Source organism: Pseudopipra pipra, chromosome 5 (genome assembly GCF_036250125.1).
Source record: "Pseudopipra pipra isolate bDixPip1 chromosome 5, bDixPip1.hap1, whole genome shotgun sequence".
NCBI lineage: Eukaryota > Metazoa > Chordata > Aves > Passeriformes > Pipridae > Pseudopipra > Pseudopipra pipra.
Genome location: NC_087553.1, coordinates 27,666,093 through 27,685,894, shown reverse-complemented (window position 1 = coordinate 27,685,894; position 19,802 = coordinate 27,666,093). Strand labels below are relative to the sequence as shown.

General features: G+C 37.2%; 1 protein-coding gene across 2 annotated transcripts in view; it reads right to left on the bottom strand.

Annotated features, from left to right (window-relative positions):
• The window catches only part of NUP205 (nucleoporin 205), a 50,789-nt gene extending 31,367 nt beyond the window's left edge, over positions 1-19,422 (bottom strand). Inside the window, exons 1-12 of one of the 2 annotated variants that reach the window (XM_064655324.1) lie at positions 19,280-19,422; positions 13,332-13,474; positions 12,149-12,320; positions 11,054-11,198; positions 9,984-10,143; positions 8,117-8,345; positions 7,789-7,953; positions 6,831-7,006; positions 3,702-3,818; positions 2,389-2,526; positions 1,176-1,326; positions 204-409 (exon numbers count right to left, since the gene is read on the bottom strand). In XM_064655324.1, coding sequence (XP_064511394.1) covers positions 204-409; positions 1,176-1,326; positions 2,389-2,526; positions 3,702-3,818; positions 6,831-7,006; positions 7,789-7,953; positions 8,117-8,345; positions 9,984-10,143; positions 11,054-11,198; positions 12,149-12,320; positions 13,332-13,474; positions 19,280-19,307 — 1,830 coding nt within the window. In that variant the 5' untranslated portion in view covers positions 19,308-19,422. Of the gene's footprint in view, positions 1-203; positions 410-1,175; positions 1,327-2,388; positions 2,527-3,701; positions 3,819-6,830; positions 7,007-7,788; positions 7,954-8,116; positions 8,346-9,983; positions 10,144-11,053; positions 11,199-12,148; positions 12,321-13,331; positions 13,475-14,850; positions 14,872-19,279 lie in introns of those variants that run through there. The other variant, XM_064655325.1, reaches the window with a different exon arrangement.
• Between the last annotated feature and the right edge of the window lie 380 nt (positions 19,423-19,802).

Below are 19,802 nucleotides of genomic sequence, written 5' to 3'. Positions count from 1 at the left end.
TTCACCTGGACTGTGTGTTTGGTCACTACAGTTATTCCTGATGCTTCCCATACTTGTGGAGTTTACTAATCAAATGACAACAATTGCTAGGTAAATTTTCCCTATGTATCCTTCTGGTCAAGGAGAACTCCACAGCTGCATGATGATGACTTGCAAGGAAAAAAAAAATATTACCAACGAAAACCAAATGAAAGGCTACTCACCCAACTGACTATAACAGTGGTCAGCTGTAAAAACGCAATTAATCCATCCTGTTCTTTCTGTGTGATGCCTCGGAGAGGCAGGTGACGATACTGGACACTGTCTGCACTTGGCAAGTCTTTCCTTAAGTGCTCATGATAAAGCATCAAAGAGTGGAAGAAATGCTCCCAGGAGACAGGACTGCCACCTGCTCCTTGGATGTTTTCCGCTAGAAAAATGACAAACAGGTGACAAGATTTTCTTTCTACCCTTTCACAGGGTGACAAGCAGGGTAGTTAAATTTAAAAGGAAAACTTTCTTTTCTAAAGGAAGAAATAAAGTTCAAAGTAAAGCTATTGTTTCCAGTATTAGTCACTCAGGTTTGGGGATTTTTTGTTTGTAAAAGCTTTCTTTCACTGAGATAGAAAGGTGCGAAAAACCAGCACAAGTAAGTGTTTAGCTTTATGAACTGGAATCTTTGCAGCATTATTTGTATCTTCAAAGTAGGGTTGGTTTTTTTAATAATTTGACCAATGCAAAATGAATGCAAAGCACAGGACTGACCAGCACCTCTTACTTTGAGAAAGTGCTATTCTATTAAATCAAAAAAATTCTAACAGAACAAAGTGCTTCTGAAAAAAAGCTCAGGAAAGTTACATTGTATATTTTGTAAATATGGTTAACTTTAGGACATTACTCATTTTTTGTTTTATAATAAGCAACATTGATATTTTGCATTTCTTAAGGTGTAAAGACAGTGTTTTTTAAAAAACGCGTTGTTTTATTACGTGAATTGCTTGCTAAGGTGTTCAGATATCTAACCACCTAAACGGTCTTTTTTTCCCAGATTACACTTTCAAGTAAAGCCTTCTAATTTCGTCTTTGTACTAACAACGAAATGTTAAAAGTATGAAGCCACAATTCATCTGAAATGAGTCTCTGCATTTTTCGAAAGAACAGGAGTTGAGAAAGAGCTGAAGTGCCACTTTTCTTACCATGACTACTGCCATTGACTTTTAGCAAACTAAAGCAGTAGTGAGCACACTGAGGCCCACTAGCCAGTCCCCGCAGCATTTTCAAGTATGGGATGTAAATTGTGGAAGGAAGTAGATCTCCCATTTGCCTAACAAACTTTGACAACACAACCTAGAACAAATAAAGATCAGTGTTTTAAAAAAAAAAAAAGGTAAATCTGAGTATTTTAGGAAAACATCAGGCAGGAAAAGTCAGAAAACAGATTCTAATGTAATTGGGGCAGGGCAGACAGGTGGAATCACAACTTCAATTAAAAAAAGTTCCTTTATAAGCTGGCCTATTCTGTCTCTCTAAAGGTGAAAACACTGTTCAAAGAAGAAATAAACAAAACAATTCATGTGATTGGGAAGGATACTAACTCTCCATTTCTGTATTTCCAGTGATAAAATTTACTTCAGCTCACAAATGTTCCACAGCAGTATTACTAACACATCTCACAGTGCAAGAGATATCAGGAAAGAATCATTATGCTTGTCATATACCTGCACAGTAACTCCCATACACAGTGGTTCCTTCCAGGGTCATATTAGGGTGTATGCAGATTGCACATGGCCCCAACTCAAGTTGCCTGTATTGTGGGTAGGTCTTGGGGTGTGTCCAATTTGTCTCATACTAGGTTTTGCCTAATGCTGCACAGTCTTTCAAGAAGCATTGAAGGCTGACAGCACCCCAGATATCTAATAAGTTTTGGAATGTCTGCTTCATCTGTTTACATAATTTCTTCATTCTGATTTTAAGTTTTGTCTCTCATGGACTATAATCTTTGGACTTTAAATAATTACAATATTCTTATGGATTCTTACCCCCTAAAATACTATCAACCGCAGTTAATAAAGAATTTTTTTACAGTAAAGGAATTTAACTTCTCAGTTACATGCAAAAGGTATGTAGAAGTTATCAGATACCAGAGCAGTATCAGAATTATTTAGCAACTGCAACAAATCAGACCTAAACAACATTTTCAAAGAGGTTAGTTAAGACTCTTGTTAAGTTTATTGACAAGCAACAAGAACCATGCCATGCAGAAGAGGACACATGCAGATAAGCCACTGAGAAAAGGTAATATCTTCTTAGAGGCTATCTGTAATAAGGGTACCAAAAACTTTGTTGCTTGGGGTTTTTTGTTACTTTAGTTTCAAGTTACTAGTAATTACTCAAGAAAATCTAGATAACCTGGCGCTGAGGGGGTCGCTGATGAGCTACTCCAAGGTAGGACCCCATGATGGTGGATGTCTGCAAGGGCTCCGATGGACACCAGTATTCATGAGCAAGTTCCAGATTAAAGGGGTCTTTCCTGTACAATTCAGCAATCTATCAGAGAAAAGATGATGTTGGAAAAATATCAACCATATGAAAAAAAAACAGTTACTTCAACAATAAGCACTGCTTCTAGATTAGCTAAACACATCTGAGAGGCAAAGCATCCCACAGCTGGTGTTTTATTTCTTAAAACTCTCTGAAAACAAGAGCGTCTAAATAACAGCATAGGAAAAAGTGACAGAGAAATTCAAAATGCACACATCAGCAAAACTTTAATAACTTTCTAATTATTACAGATTGAATTGTTGTAAGAAAACACCATCATCTCTCTTTAAATAACCATATCCATACCTTCATACATTGAATTTACAAGTCAGCCAGTACCATGAATAGAAATCCTACCCATTATCTGAACATACAAATTTCTCAGAGTAAATTTTCACTTCTAGTTCTTCATTTAAAGTTCACTATATATCTCTGAGTTGCCTAAGAAAGCATTTCAGTACAAAGTTTCCTGCAAATGTCCTATAACCTTTACCTTTGGAAAAGACAAGTAGTAAAAGTTTTTGAAGTTATTCATGAACAGAAAATAAAAATTGCCCTGTTTAATATGTAAATCTGTTTTCCAATTTTTTTGAAAGTGCAGTTAAGTAACCTTAATAACTAATAGTTAAACAAATATGATTATTTTATTTTCATTTTTTTTCTATTTTCTTTATTTTATTAAAAATATTAAAGAAACAGATCTTTTTTTAAATGTACGCTTTTCGTCAAAATTCTACTGAAATTAGGGAATTTATAATTCCACTAGCCTTGATGGGGTCACATTGCCTAGACTAATCTACAGCAAACACAAAACAGTGTTCCAAAATTCTCATTACAAATATTTCAACATGAGAATTATTTAAACATTTCAATTATTTATCAGAGTGTCAATAGTAAGGTTAACCCCCTAAAACCTTCAAACATAGGAAATACTGCAGTATTTACTTACTAAACAAGAATCAAATGACATTAACATAAGAAAGCAAGGCAGTAAATTAATTCCTTTACATGAAACGTTATAGAAAAGTGTCTGTATTTAAGGAAAAAAAAAATTAAAAACTCTAATCCAAAAAGAGAAAGGTCCAGCATCATATGGTATCATTCAGATACAGGTTTTCAGATGAAAAATGAAAGTCACAATTACTATTTGCCACTGTAATTTAAAAGAAAATAGGGCTTACTAGAAGCATTAAATGCTCCAGATCTCTCCGAAGGGAAATGGGTGGATCATTACCCATCTGAATACTCATGTGGATCATGCGAGCATCTTCATCAGCACGGTTTCTCAGCTGTTTCACCTACAGAATTTATGAAGTGAAAAAAATCACTGGTTTAAGAATGAAACAGAACAGAAACAGAACAGAACACTTGTCTATACAGCCTACTAAAAGCTAAGAAAGCCAATGTACTTGCATGTACATGACAAGAATATTCAATTTTATATTTTTTCAATCCTCTCTTCCCCCAAGAGCTTGCATACGAAGATATATATTCGATTACTTTCTTACTGCCAAGGTCCTCAGTGCACAGCAAAAGCCCTGAATTTACACCACGGGAGTTTTTCCTAACTGACTTCACCAGATCCTCTGGTTTGGCCCCAAATGGTGGATCCTTTTCCTCTTTTTAATTCAAAAGCTAGATGCATTAGGTTCAAACACAGAATGTTGGACCATTATTCACAAAGAGTGAAAAGAAACACAAAACACAGCAAAATAATGTTTTCTTTATATAGATCTGTGGATTGCACCTTTCTTCACCATTAAAGGCTACTTCTACTTACAGTTACTTCATGATTTGAAAAGTTCTGAACTGATATAATTACTTTGGACCCAGTCTGTCTCAACTAAAAGCATCACCACGTCTATTAACACAAGAGGAAATAAAAAAGAAAAAAGGGAGGGGAAGAAGAACAGCAGCAATAAAAAAAATAGTCATTTAATCAGCATCTTAAACTTCTCTGTGTTGAAAAAGCTAATTACTAAACAAAAAACAGCTGACATTTAAAATCGAAAAGCTTTTGACATGACACCCCATCAGCAGCTTATAGAAAGCAAACAGATATAAGATGAAAAGTCAAGTTTTGTTAAATATTAAGGAGACATTGAGGATCAAGAAACAGAAGTAAGCAACCAATTCAACACATCAAAAATTAAAACATGGTTACAGTGAACAGAGACTGGTCCATGGTCTACAGTATCTTAATGTCCAAAATTGAATGAGCAGCAAAATAATTCTGTCTCTTTAAGAAAAAATAATTTAAAAATAATAATAATGAAAAAGAAAAAATATTTAAAACTAGAAATAACTGTGGAAAGGGTCAGAGCAAATTAGCTAAAATCAGTATACTAACTGAATAAGAACAGAACTGGTAAATGAAATAATGAATTATTTGAGGTACTAAAGCCAATTATCGATTTCTGAATGAAGGTAATGCAATCAACCAAAAGATTTACCCAAATCCTCACTGGCAAGCAGCATAAATGCTAAAACTATAAGGAGGAATTAATTAAAATGCTGGCTTACAGATTTAAAAAAAACTGAACAAAAGTTAATGCAGATACACAAAACAAAACAAAGATCCAGCAACACAGACACTTCTCTTTACCTAAAATTTGAAATTCAGTAGAAATAGTTGAGGACATAATCCAACCACTACCCAACAGCAGTTAAGACAAAAAGTTGCCTTGAAGGGCTATATCCCAATTGCTTCCTAACAAAGTCTTTCCTGTGAAACCACTAGTATTGGCTTCTCTCGAACTGGAATACGAGCCAGTGGTCTGATTTTGGCTTATATCCTGTATTACAAAATCTTAGTTGTAATGAAAATCTCTCTTCATCTTCAGGCATTAGCTACAATTAACTGCAAACCTGAGGCAAAGCGAAAAAAACTGAAATGGAAAAGAAAAACTCTTCGCAGAGATAAAGAATCCAGTTCCATAATGCAATAAAGATGAGATGTACCAAGAAATCAAGCAACAGCCTTGGGATTTTCAGGCAGTTCTGTGGATACGGAGACAGGGTTGTGTCTGTTCTAAATCTAATAAGGCAGAAACCTCAGCCAGAGCCAGTCTCCAGCTCTTCAACTTTCATTCAAAAATCTACCTTATATCTCTAATAAAAACTGGTATCATTACAGGGAGACACTTCATCTTTCATAAAGCAACACTATCCAATGAAGAACTGCCAGATTGTTTAAGGAAATTTCACAAAATACACCTCACATATTCCCCATATATTCCTAAGGGCTACTGTGTTTGTATTACAGAAAACACCGCATGTGTGCAGCCTTCAAAGCATGTCCAAAGCCTGTTAACATAATAAGTGTTGTACGGAGGCAGCCACTGCAGCAGAAATATAGCTGTAATTTATCAACATGAACCTGTTGGAACTGACATTATACTTGCTTTATGGATACTCTGTGGGTTTAAAAGACAGCCTGAGAAAACAACATGCAACATCAACGGATTATAAATAAATTATGATTAAATCTAAAAGCTGTCTACAACATGTTCATAAATGCCCTCAAAGATTCTTGAGGCTCAAATACTGTTTTTTCTGCCAATATTGTTCACAGTCTGTGAGGTTACAACGAAAAATATATGGTTTTCAATCTTCCTTTTTGCACATTGAAAAAAGTAATTGTTTGGCAATTCTAACTACAGCTCAACACGATGAAGGCCACAAAATAAAGTCTCCATTAATTGAATGTGTTTTCATAGAATTTTGATTTTCCATGTCTAAGCACAAGATATTGCACAAATGAAACTGTTGTAATTGCTTCAATTTTTTTTTTAAACCCTTTTACAGCATTTTTAGTCTTCTACTGAAAAAGGTTGCTTATTTTCCCAACAACTGATACTACTGAAAAAGCAGAATCCCTCCCCTTAAGTATGGAAAAGACCATTAGTAAAAAAATAAATTAAAAATGAGAGACAAAACCCCTAAGTTAATTTAGGTTACACTACTGTCTGTATTAAAAGAAAAAAAAAATCAGAAAATCAATACCCACATGCATAGCCATCAATTTCAGCATTTGTTTCTATTTTAATCATGTAAAACAAAACTACTTCCACCACAGAAGTTTCTTTTGTAGATCTCATCACACTGAAGTGTTTTAAAAATCACATTCTACTTCAGTATTGAAAACAAACCCCAAACATTATGACTTTCATGAAGTGAACAAGTTTTCTGAACTGCAGAGTCTCAAGCTGAGGGTCATGTCTGAATCTCTATGCTACCTGTCCAAATGTTAGAAATACAGAAGAGATACCCACATTTCTCAATAACTGCTGTTCACATAAACAACCTACCTTCATTGGCATGAGTGCAAGGAAGTCCGTGACAAGGTTATGAATTTTGCGAATGTAAAATTCCTCCTGGTAGAAATTTTCAGACCCCACAACAGATTCAGTCAGGAACAGGAAGACATAATCAGCAATGGCTAGCTCTGCCATTGCCTCATCTGCCTCAGTGAATTCTGCAAGAGCTGGGCAACAAAATTCACAAGAGGGTAAAAAATAAATAACAATCTGTTAACAAGCAAAACGTATTTCAGGATATCCAGCTGACCTGCAAATTTACATGCTTCTATCAGCTGTGTTTTTTCTACCATACGGGAAAACATTAGACTGGAAAAAGATAAATTAATGGCAGGTGATGACCTCAACTTTCTGCTTTAAGAAGTGTTAAAATGCATAACCCATTTACCCCAAAAAAATCTAAGGTAGTGAACCAAGAATCACAAAATACCTTAATTAAACATTAATTATAATGTTTGCGTTTTCTTTAATAGATATTCTGGAGTAGACTCAATTTTGACCTAGCAGGAAGCCTGGAAATCTTGTGAAGTTCAGAGAGGAAAAAAACAAAATTATAAATAGATTCATCCTCTCAAGATACTGAAGTTTAACATGTATAGATGTAAAAAACCCCATAATTAGAAATCTATTCTTAATTCAAGCGTTCAAATGATACTAAACTGAAAACGCAATCTTTGAATTTTCCAGTATGTTAAAATCTCTTTCACTTCAATGAGGCACTATGCAATACTACCTTCTAATAACCAATTACTTCTAAATCTGTGTACATTTCAGAGCAATTCAATTCTTGACAACCAAACTCACATGCTGAGAAAGCTTTAAGGAGTGTCAATGGTAATTTTATCACAAAGGTAAATACTAGCACTTCAAAAAGGTAATAGATACTTCGACTTACACGACTTGCAAGCTGAATACTAATGTGCAAGAACTGCACTTTAGGGTAATTTACCTGTCACATCAGATAATTGGGATATTCCTCTTAATGTCAGCGCCCAGGCTAATCTAACAGTAGCTTGCAGGCCTGGTAATTTCCAAGGCTGGGACTCCTGAAGACGAGTGTGTATCGTTGCTATGTACTGTCTTTCTGCTAGCAGAGGGAGCCGGTGCATCAAATCTTGAAGAACAACAAAAACAAACACAAAACCAACACCCAATAAATGAATTTGAAAACAAATATGCAAAATCCTGTCTACTTGCTACTGATCAATAAAGAAATTGTTTAAATAACAACTTATCCATCTGTACAATGTAACATCTGGGAAACCTCCCAGCATTACCTTCCCGATCCTCTGTGCCTTGTTCCAGAAAGCTGACATCAAAGCAGTAAAGGAGAGCCATGAGAAGAGACAAGTTCACACCGTCCAACGAGCCATCAGCTTCCACTGTTACCTTTTCCAGGTAACTTATGAGGATTAGAGTGTCATCCTTGCTCAGTGGTGACTGACAGGTCCAGACAAACAGACTTTCAGCCAGTGACTGTCGGCATTCTTTAATGAGGTCAGAAACCTTTAGAAGAAAAATCAAACAAAGGGTGAATATACATACTCTAGTAACACATTCAATTAGTCTTTCTCAGTCAATCATGATGACTAGGCTAAGTTAAAAATTACTCTAAAGACAGCAGCTACAGAAAATGTTGGGTTTAATTGCTGAACAACAAAGGCACACTTCTGCTTGTTAACTGCATTCATATTCCCACTATTTCATGTGAGGTGTGAGTGGATACCCAGGAATATGACCACATGCAAACCAGCATCCCTGTCAAGGTCAGGAGACATGAATCTGTATAGAACCTATATAGCTGTAAATGTATCACACAGAAGCCACATTCCCTAATCACACAACTGCACTGGCACTTGTCTCCAGATCAGGTCATAGTCTTTCCCTTACCTCAAAAGAGATGCCCTCAACTGACTATACAAATACCTAACACATAAGACATTGAGAAATAAGAAAAACATTTAAAATTAGAAATTCCTTCCCTCAGACAAAATGTTTATATCAACTTTAGAATATAAATTAAATTTATCATCCCCTATCATATATGGAACAAATATCAAGCCCAACATAAAGGCTACCAAGCATTTTCATACTAAAAATAGTATTTTTCTTTTTATTTGGCAGATTATTGCATGCTACAATACAAGTAAGCACAACAGTTCTTGAAAACAAAGTTTGTCTTTTTTCTAACAGTTACACCAAAATTACCTGGTTTTGAACAAACATTTATCTCATTTAATGTCATTCCTCCTCCCAGGCTGAGTTTTAACTGCTTTAAGTCTTATGAACACAGTGGAAGTTAAGAAAAAAAAAGGCAATTACGATCTTTCATAATAGTCTTTGTAAAACTGTATTTTATTTAGCTAAATTATGAGCTTCTAGTAACATTCTTATCCTATATCCATTGTACCTGGCTAAATAAAAAATAAAGTGCTATGAGCATTTTATAGCCTGTAAAATCATATTCATGGTGATGAAGAGAGAAACTTTTCAACATTTAACATAGCAAGAGATTTGTGCACAGACTCCAGCAGAATAATAGTTCTAATCAATACAGAGGGAAATATGGTATTCCATCTAATACAAAGAAAAAAATCTGCTAATATAAGGCATTAAATGGATTTCAAGGTAAAATTAAGGTAAATTAAGATAATTTAGGTAAATGAGAAGGATAACCTTTGCATAGTTTCTAGATAAATAGCAAAAGCATCAAACTAATTCTTTCTTTGGTGGAAAATAAACTGACTCTATTACATAGAATAATTTTTAAACGGATCACCCATTAGAAGGAAGTTCAAAAATTACAACAGTGATGTTTACAATCTTCCTGCTAGAAAAAATATGCTGCAGCAGTTAGTGTCAATTTTTTTTAAAAACTACACATAAATATTGTGCTTACTTTTTTACTGTCCTTGGTTACACATCACTTAAAACAAGGCATGATCCAGCATGTTGAAGCAACAGCAAAAGAGAAATGCAGGAAGCAACCTGGATCCCACACTCATATTGCACAACCCATGGAGTAGTTACTCTGATCTCTCAGACAGTAACAGACCTTGCAAAAGCAGAGAACTCTTGATGGTCTAACTGTATTCTAATCTGTTCAGTAATACAGAAAAATATTCACACTCAGGGAGTATTTACCTCTTTTCGATGTTTCTCACTGCCCAATCCTCGCTCTCTCTGGAGTTTATCAAATTCATTGTTCAAATCGATGTGAGACACAAGTGTAAGGATCTTCTGAGTCAAACCCTGCTCCATTAAGTCATCTGTAAAGCGTGTTGTCATGGAAATTAACTCCTGACTATAACAGAAAGAACATAAATTTAACAATTAATCATACTTTCCCAGTCACAAAGGAAGTCTAAAATAATGAATCCCATCAAATATATTTGATAACAAAAAAATGTACAAATAAATTATATACAGAAAGTAAAGATGTGGCTCACTAATTAGTAAGCAGTACCCTCTGAAAACATTACGCTGAATGGATACAAAGTCTTCAGGTAACTTCTGCAGGTGCAGGAACATGGAATATGAGATACAGTGGGGATGAGCTAGTTAAGATTTCTATTCAAAGGAAAAAGTCCTATACGTAAGATGCACATAACTCACTAGTAAATGCAGTTATCCAGATACTGAACTCTACTGAAGTGGTAAAGCTAATTCTAATGTAATAATTTATGTTATGTTTCAGAATTTATATTTACACTAGAATACATCTTTTCATCTTTCTGTAGTCAATCAATCACTGTGCACTGGAAGTTAGCAAAGTGTATTGCTTTCTTTTTCAAAGTGAAAAAAATAGCATTTAATGTTCACCAGTAGACAGTGCATTCCTTTAAATAAAGGCAAGAGCCCAGTTCTCTGATTTTGCAGTACCCAGGAAGTCAGAACATTGCAAGGTTCTCAAATAGTGAGTAATCAACACTAGTTAGAACAACACCTACTGGGAGGGTTTCTTAAACAAAACACTGCCAAAAGGTGAAGTAGCATGAAAGAATTGAAAGTAAAACACATATCATATCCTTATAACCCAATAAAAAATACGTGCAAGAAACTTTAACATTATGCTTAAAAAGAGAACATGAAAGCAGCTGCATCAGGTTATGAAAAACAAACAAAGTGAGAATATACATATTCTCTTTAGTCTAATTAGTCCTAAAAGCATCCAAAACAAAGAGCTTTGATCAGCTCATCACCCTAATGCAGACCTGAGTTCCAATGTCCACGTCTTGCCTTGGCGTGACTGGATGAGGGTTCGTAGTGAATTGGCAATACATCTTTTTCCATCCCAGTACAACAGAACTGCCACTAGACCTCTTGTAAGACCAGGAAAATGAGGTTGCTGATGTTCTCCTAGGGAAAGAAAATGCACAGAATAGTCAAAAAAAGCTGAACGTACATGCTTTGACAACATCTCTGTATCTTTGTATTTCTAACTGAAATACAAACATAGCATTCAAAGTAACTGTGGTCCTTCACTATCACTTGGATTTCTTTTAGACACTGAAATCACACATATTTTGTGTGCTATTATTAGAATTAATATTCAACTATTAAAACATCCAAAAATAAAAAAAAGAGTGTAAGGCCAAACACATCTTAATCCAAATGGTATTTGCAACTGATATGTACCTATCTTCATAATCAATTCTAGCCGATTATCATAAAAATATCTTTTTATTCAAAATTAAAATTTCTGCCAGAATTTACATCAAAAATTCAAGTTCAAAATAGAAAGAGGCTGACTTGAAGATGGCTTCTAAAGCTGACAAATTTGCAAGCTACTTCTTCAATGAATTTTTAAAAGTTAAATGATGAACAGTAGCTAGTAATGTTAACTGACAATTACATCTTAACTCTAAAATCAATCTTCTACATGCAAAGAATGTGTCACTCTCCAGAATACTTCTCTTACTAATCAGTTATTAGATTATGATCCAAACAGTCACATATCAATATAACTAATACATAGTTTAAAGAACCAATATCCATTACACTGCTTTATGGAAAAACTCTAGGTCAATAATTTTAAAATTATGTTTAAATTCAATGATAGAGAAAAATTAAACCATGAAACCCCCTCAAAATATTCCCCCTTTTGAAATAGCTGCATGTGTGAACATTAAGTTTCAGAACACTGCTATCATATTACTTTACAGTGAGAGTAGATTTCTCCTTAGGAACTTTCTATGTTAGGAAGCTAAGGCCTTCACTGATCATTCATTCACGTTAAGCATATACTTAAATAAGAAGGCCCTATTTAAGCTGTATTTCTCCAGCTCTTAAATATTTTCCCTTCTCACCAGCTAGAAGGAGTTCAACAGCTGCCAACTCTCCAATATCAAAGAGGTCACTGAGGATAAAGGCTTCTCTGATGAGTTGCTCTGGCAAGAGCCTAGTTCCCTGCTGACCCTGGATAGCAACTCCTTCTGTACTTGCTTTCTGAATTTTCTCATGCTGCTGAACATTCTTTGGCTGCAAGAGAAACAAGCATCGGAAGTTATTCAAAATGGCAAGAACAAATACTGAATAAAGATTTACGCATTAATCCTTTCTCACAAATACTGTTCCGACAGGTTAGGTTGTAACCATAAAAACAAAGGCAGTGTTTTTAAACACAGAGATAGTAAAGGCATCCTAATAATGCTTCACACTTGCACAGCAGTGGTCTCTTTGTGAGAACGTACCAAAAATAATCTTATACAATATGCTGACTTTCAGTTTACTCAGAATAATGGAGACTGAAAGTAAACTTTAATATAATTCTCAACAGCTCCATGAAAGACATTCACGTTGCTGATCAGAACTATTGTGTTACTCCCAACTGCTATTTTCTACATCATTCTTTTTCCATTAAACTGAGATGCTAAAATATACTGACAAAACTCTACAGTTGACTTAAATTTTCTGACCTATCAGTTAAAAGAGTTGTCTGCTATTGCAGAAGTAACACCATTGAAAAAAGATATATTTCTAGTTGTGATCCATCAGCCAAGAAGCAGTGAGGTTTTCCACATCATCTGACATTTCTAACAAGACATACTGTAATTTTTAAATTCATGTGTTCACCTGTTCTGTGTGTTCATTAACAAGACTGAAATATGAGCATGGACCAAAACCAGACAAAATAGTTTGGTGCTTTATTTCAGACACACAAGAGTAACAAAAAAAGCCAACAGGTGACTGATGGATCATCAGATACCTTTACTTTTTACTTTTCCTTTCAAAATAGCACTCAAATAATGAGAGAAAACAATACATCATAGATAAAATCATCCTGTAAAAGACACAAAATAATATGTATTATTCAAGCTATTTGTATTCTTACGGCAGCACAAGACTGGTATAACACATCTGCATTATGTACTGTAAAAATGTAGAATGAAATGAATGGTCAGAGTCTAAATGGTATGTAAGACAACACTGCAAGACAGATTAAATCATCAACTCTCCAACTCATTCCACAAAACAGCATTAGCCCAGTACCGGATTTCTGAAGAGAGAGATGAAGTCAGATTTGTGTTTCTTTAAAACCTGGTCAAGACGATGAACAGCTTCAGGTTGCCTTTTCCAAATGGCATTCATTACAGTCTGCCATATGTCCTTATATGGACCCCACAAGCTGGCAGCTAAAAGAAGAAATAAAACAATGTACTTGAAATGGAGAAAGAAACAAAAAAAATTATTTATTCACTGTTTTCAATAAGTAGACTCTTTTTTAACTTACTATTACTCTCATCTTGACAGTATAGACAGTTATGCCCATCAAGCAAAGCATATTTTCCTTTCTTAAGGCAAAAGAAAAGTAACAATGATGGTCTGATATAAAACCTAATTGCATTTAGGAAGCTAGAGAAGCAGAAAAGATGATGTATGCACCTAAGTTCTGGAGCTGAAAGTCATCTTATAAAGATATTTACAATACAATCACTTAGGTTTAACAAGAGCTTTAAGATTATTGAGTTCAAGCACTAACCCAGCACTGCGAAGTCCACCACTAAACCACATCCATAAGTGCCACAACTACATATCTTTTAAATCCCTCCAGGACTGTGACTCTACCACTTCTACAGAACACTTCAGAAAAGGACCACCTTCACTATAAACTAAACAACCCATCAGATCAAAATATATGGTACTCTGGGATTACAGCAGACGGCTAAAGAAAAATGGCTTCAACCATTTCCAAAGATTATTATTTGCATGAGCAAGTTGGGAAAAAAAAAAAAGCAGTTTAATCAAAAGCAAGCTATTTAATCACCCTTATTGCTCCTACATTGTCAGAGGTGAACCAGTGTACTGAGCTAGTCAACTGGAAGGGGTGTAAAGTCCTACCTCAATAATAGAAGAAAAACACTATCTGTTGAGAGAGAACAAAATCCTTTGATTACTCCAACTAAAACTGAAATCACTCCCAACAATGGAAAATGGAAATCTCCTAAGCCTCAAAGTATCTGTAGAACGTCAGACCAAAGACTGCCACAGCCTACAAGCACACTTAAATGTGAAGCCATTCAAGCTGAGTAGCTATAAATGAATACAGGAACTTAGAAGTGACTGAGGCACTCTTACAAGTGCAAAATGGGCATGAAATACACACACGGGTAGATTTTTCCATTTCTTGATTTTTTCCCCCCCAGATTACCTATTTTCCCAGTTTTAGTAATATTAAGCAATATCTTTAGAATATTACATTAGGGACAAATTGTCCATGCAAATGACTTGTACTGAAGGTGTGGAAGCGTCTTATTGTGAATTACAAGGTGTAGCATCAACAAGTAACAGAGTTGTAAAGCTCCCAAGTTATGTTTTATGTTTATATATCCCAGCACACTCTCCCTGTCAACCTATTCTGCTTCTCCAGGTTCCTCATACAGATTTCCTGGTTAAATGGTTAGCTGCCAAATTTAATAGAAGTTCCACTATGACTTTGAAAAGTTTCCTGACAGAAAGAGGAAGGATATTAAGGACTTACTATGGACAATTTCTAATCTTTCAACCTTACCTGCCTGAATTCCATCCACTTTAGTAAGATTAAGGGATAACTAAGAACTGGACAGCCGACCTTGAATCTGAATGTAACTTGGCAAGGCCTTCTATTTTTGACATAACCAAAGAAATATCCAATATATGAGGAACTGAAAATGAAGAGCAGTGCTGTCAAAATTTGTTGCCTCTTTCCATCAGTCTGTATAGAACAATATAAATTAGAAACTAAAACCGTAAGATTAAAGGCAATATAAGCCTAACGATACTCTTTCATATTAACTCATCTCTCTCCTCTTAATTTAAAAAATAAAGACAAGTACTTTTGACACCTAAAACACATTTGCTGCTAATATTCTGTAAAAGAGGTTCATAAAGACATGAAATTCCTTTATCAGAAATAGATCAACAAAAATATTACCGATGTTTAGAAGAGACCAGATTATTCTAGAAGCTAGGAAGCTCAAATAAATTAGAGAAGTCTGACCCTACTCTAAAAATACCACCTCAATTCTTTCTCTACACTGAGAAGTTGCTTTTGCATATTTCAGACCTGAATTTAGTACTACAGCTGAATGATCTCTTCCTTACTAGAAACTGTATCATTCAGAACCTGAACTCTGTAGCAGGAATACTGCACTGGAAGTCTCTTTATCATTGGGAATGATGAAAACAGCACACCAAACTAGTCTTCAGACTTCAACCAGAACTGTTGTCTACACTAAAACCCATGTAGATGGAAAATACGTACCACCTAGTATTATCCCATTAAAAAAAAAAAACCACAAAATTTTAAAACCAATATTAAACAGAAGTACCTAAGTGTTTCCCTTGCTAGATGTCATTTGTATTTGTGAAACTTTCAGACTTTACACACCACAAGTCACTGCTAAATTTATTAAATAAATTATATTGCCAATTTGATGGTTTGCCTTCAAACTACCACGTAAAAACTGATTGCAGGCACTGTTATGTGTTACTGAGATGGTTTCTGACCCAAAGGTATTATAAGCTAGTGGTGGTTTCTGCATGCTGCAATTTTCCTAGTTGAAAAGCTGCTTTAAGAGGTTACTGTCCTCCTTCACTCAGAGCCACTTGTTCCCAACCACGGACATACCTGCTTCGTTTACTCTGACAGACCACACTACAAGTCACATTAGTCAAATGATTGAAATTAAAGAAGGGGAGGAAAAAGCAACATGTTCCAGAGTTCTTTCAACACGGTTTATAAAAATCAGAGCTCTCATTAACACAGCTAAGAAAGTGGTCCAGCTAGTCATAAAACCAACTGAAAGACCAATGCCTGAAACACAGAGGGAAGAAACAAGTGGGTAGGGAACAGCAGAGACTTAAACTGAGGAGGAATGTCTCTGGAGAAATGATAAAACAAAACTATGTCTTGCAGAGTAGCCTATATGCAAAAACACTAGCATTTAATCTAAATTTGCCTTAACTTTTTTTTTCTCCTTTTTAATGTACAAGGTAACAGTGTGGTATAAAATCAAGTACAAAGGCAACATTTTATCATGGGGTAGCTCCTTCTAACTCTAAGTCTTATAGTAAACCTCTCAAGGTTTACTGAAGTGAAATGTATCTGCACCACTTCTTGACCAGGCTGCTTATGTTAAGACAGCAAGGTAGCTACCCTGATGTAAAGATGCCCCTCCTTTTTATGCAACCAAGGCACCACCTCACAGTAACACAAAATGCTCCCTGAATGCCCTGAATAATAAGGCAGGATAAGCCAAGTGGAAGTGTAGCAGAGCACAGAGATAGTAGCAAGTCTCTGAGCAAGACCACTGCTTTCAGTGGTGACTTGGCAGCAGCAGCAAATCATACAAAACAATAATAAATACAAAACAAACCCTCTCACCTCAAGCTCAGTACTAACCCATCATCATTCATAACACAATTAGAAGTGCCAGTATGGTTGTATCAGGAAAACCTGTAAAAAAAGGACAAACTCTCTGCCTTTTACAAGCATCGGAGTGTTTTAATCATACGATGTTGCCCCTGCCTAGACAAATTTAACTAAAAATAGTTACTATTGGATGAATAATTTCACACTCTAGACTGTAATTGCCTCTCCCACATAAACTTCAGAGTGTAGAGATTTATTTCACTCTTATTACATTACCGAGTCCAATAAACACCAGCAGCAATACAGAGTGTCTGCCAAAAACTGTTCAACTATTTTCCTGGCCCATCTGTTTGCTCTTGTCCCTAGCACATAATTCCTTTGCATCAGCCCAAACACATGTACTGTAAGGCATTAAAAGAAATTAAGGACCTAACTTCTCTATCCAAAAACTAAAAAAAAGAGTTTATTTTCAACAGGATCACATCTACAACCCAGTCTGCTCTGTGATGGCACCAGCTACGTTAGCACAAAGATGGATTATTGCAGAGAAAGGAATAAGCACCTAGGATGGAAAAAAAGTTGGACTTTAGCAACCACACTGACTTTTTCCCATTTATGCTGTTTCTATTACTATTAGTTTTACAAAGGCTGACCATCCCATGAGGGCCAGCAAGGAATGACAGGATGAGTTACTTCTTTCGGCAACAACAGCAGGCGACGCTTATGCCTGAACTTTTTGCCACATTATAGACTTATGTTTGTCCCCAGAAACAACAGAACATAACCTAAGGCAAAAATCCTCATTAGTTCTACTGACATATCTGCTTTATTTTTTTCTCATATTTCATGTACAAAACTCTTTCTTCCCCTATTTTTTTTTAATTATAAGGTTGTAGAATCTCTTGCCATGTAATTTATAAATAAAGCATAGTCTCATTTTAACTACTCAGATTTTCACTTTAACAAAGTTGCATTTCAGATGAAGGGTCTTTGCTTTATTACTGCTTTTCTGCAAAAGGACAGAGATGTTATTCATTCAGTTAGATCAAAATATCTTTTCTGTAAAATCTGCTCCCTGCTTGACAAAGGAATGGAGGTTTTAACTCTATTAACTAGTCACTATGACATACCAAACCTCAGTTACAGGGACATTTTGGCCATGCCTATATTCCAGTCATAACTGCTTTTCACATGGTCTCCATTCTCCCTCTGTTAACCCAATGAAGCTCAACAACAGCAAATGCAACATCTTGCATCTGAGACAGAATAACTCCATGTAACAGTAGAGGCTGGGGATCAAGCAAGCAGCTAGAGAACAGCTTTATGGAAAAATACCCAAGTGTTCTGGCAGGCAGGAAGCTGAACACAAGTCAGCAGCATATGCTCATAGCAAAGGCTGCCTTAAGGCCTCAGGCTGTATTAACAGAGCTGTAGCCAGCAGATGCAGGGAAGTGATTATTTAAGCATCTCTGAATCCTTCACTCTAGTACAGTGTCTGGTTTTGGGCTCCTCAGAGCAAGACACTGAAACAGGGAGCCAAAAGAACAGGATGCATGAGGAAAGGCTAAAAAAACTGACCTTGTTCAGTCTTACACAAAGAAAGGTTAAAGAGGGATGGGAGCTTTGTTTTCTTTAACTACTGAAGGGCACTATACATATAGAAAGCAGACGGAGGTACCACAGGAGATGAGCAGCAACTGACCCAAGCTGCAATAACAAAACTTCCAATTAGCCACCAGGGGAAAAAAAGAAATAAAATACTGTGAGGGTGGTCACACCTTGGAACAGAGGCCTAGAGAGACCTCCTGGAGGATCTTCATCCCCACAAGTATTCAAAGCTAGTTTAGATAAGGCCCTGAGACATCAGATTGAGCTGGCCTTGCTTTAAGGAAGAGGAAGAACAGAAGCACTGCACCCGATGACCTCTGATTATCTAGTCATTTCCTTTTGTATTTGTTGTATTGGGCAAGTGCCGTCTTAGGAACCCAAAACTGTTCCTTGTGACACGCTCTAAAAGGACCATGGATGAACCAGATGCTCCTAGTCAATGGATGAGAAACCATCTTCCCATTTCCACACGCACTGTGTACTACTGAGCAAGATTCTGAACATATTTCTTTGTTGCCTTTTATTGCGCACAGCATTAAGAGATGAGTGCAATACCGTCATTAAGGTGAGAGCAATACATCTCAATGTATTGCCTAACCCCATGTGCACTGAGTTATACAGTCCTCTCGAATCAAGGAGCCTTCGCTGCCTCATGTCACACCCTGCTAGGACCACCCAGGCTCAGCGGCAGCTCTGACCGCGGAGAACCATCGCCAGGCACCTCTGGGTGGCCCGAGCCCCGGGTACCGCCGCACGGGAGGCCGCTCTCCCCGCCGCCTGCCCGCACCGCCGCAGCCCTTTCCCGCCGCCCGCTCGGGCCTTGCCTCGCAGCCTCACCACGTCCGGCCTGCTCAGGCGGCTACCTCCGCTTCCCCGGACTCTGAGGAGGGGCGCAGGGCCAGTGGCCCGCGGGTGGGGAGCAGGACGGCCGGGGCAAGGCGGAGGAGGAGCCGCAGCCCCGCGCTTAGATTGCTCTTACCCGAATTTACCGCCAACGGTGCCGCCATCTTGGACAGAGGGAGGCGCGTCGCGGCGCCGGCGCCTGATGAAGGCCCGGCCAATCCGCCGGGCTGCGGGAGCGCGTCCCGCGACTTCCGCCTTTCCCGGCTTCGGGACAGCACAGCCGGCGGCAATCACGGAGCGGCCGCTCCCGGGACAGCGGCTCCGGCGGGGACAGCGGCGGCGGCTGCGGAGGCAGCGGCAGGGGCAGCCCCGCGGTCGGGCCCCGCGCCCGGGCTGACGGGAGCTGTAGTCGCAGGTTGATGGTTCGTCGTGTCGGGTGGCTCCGTGTTCGTGTACAGACTTTACCGAGGTGGCTGCGGGAGAGGGAGAGCGCCGGTGTTCTGCATTCCCACCTTCGCACTCTAATGTAAATAGCACATCAATTCCGTGCCGTTCAGTTTCTCTTTCCCCCTTCCTTTTCCATGCCTCTCTGAGGAGAGTCTTTCATAGAATCATAGAATCAGCTGGGTTGGAAGGGACCTCAGGGATCATCAAGTCCA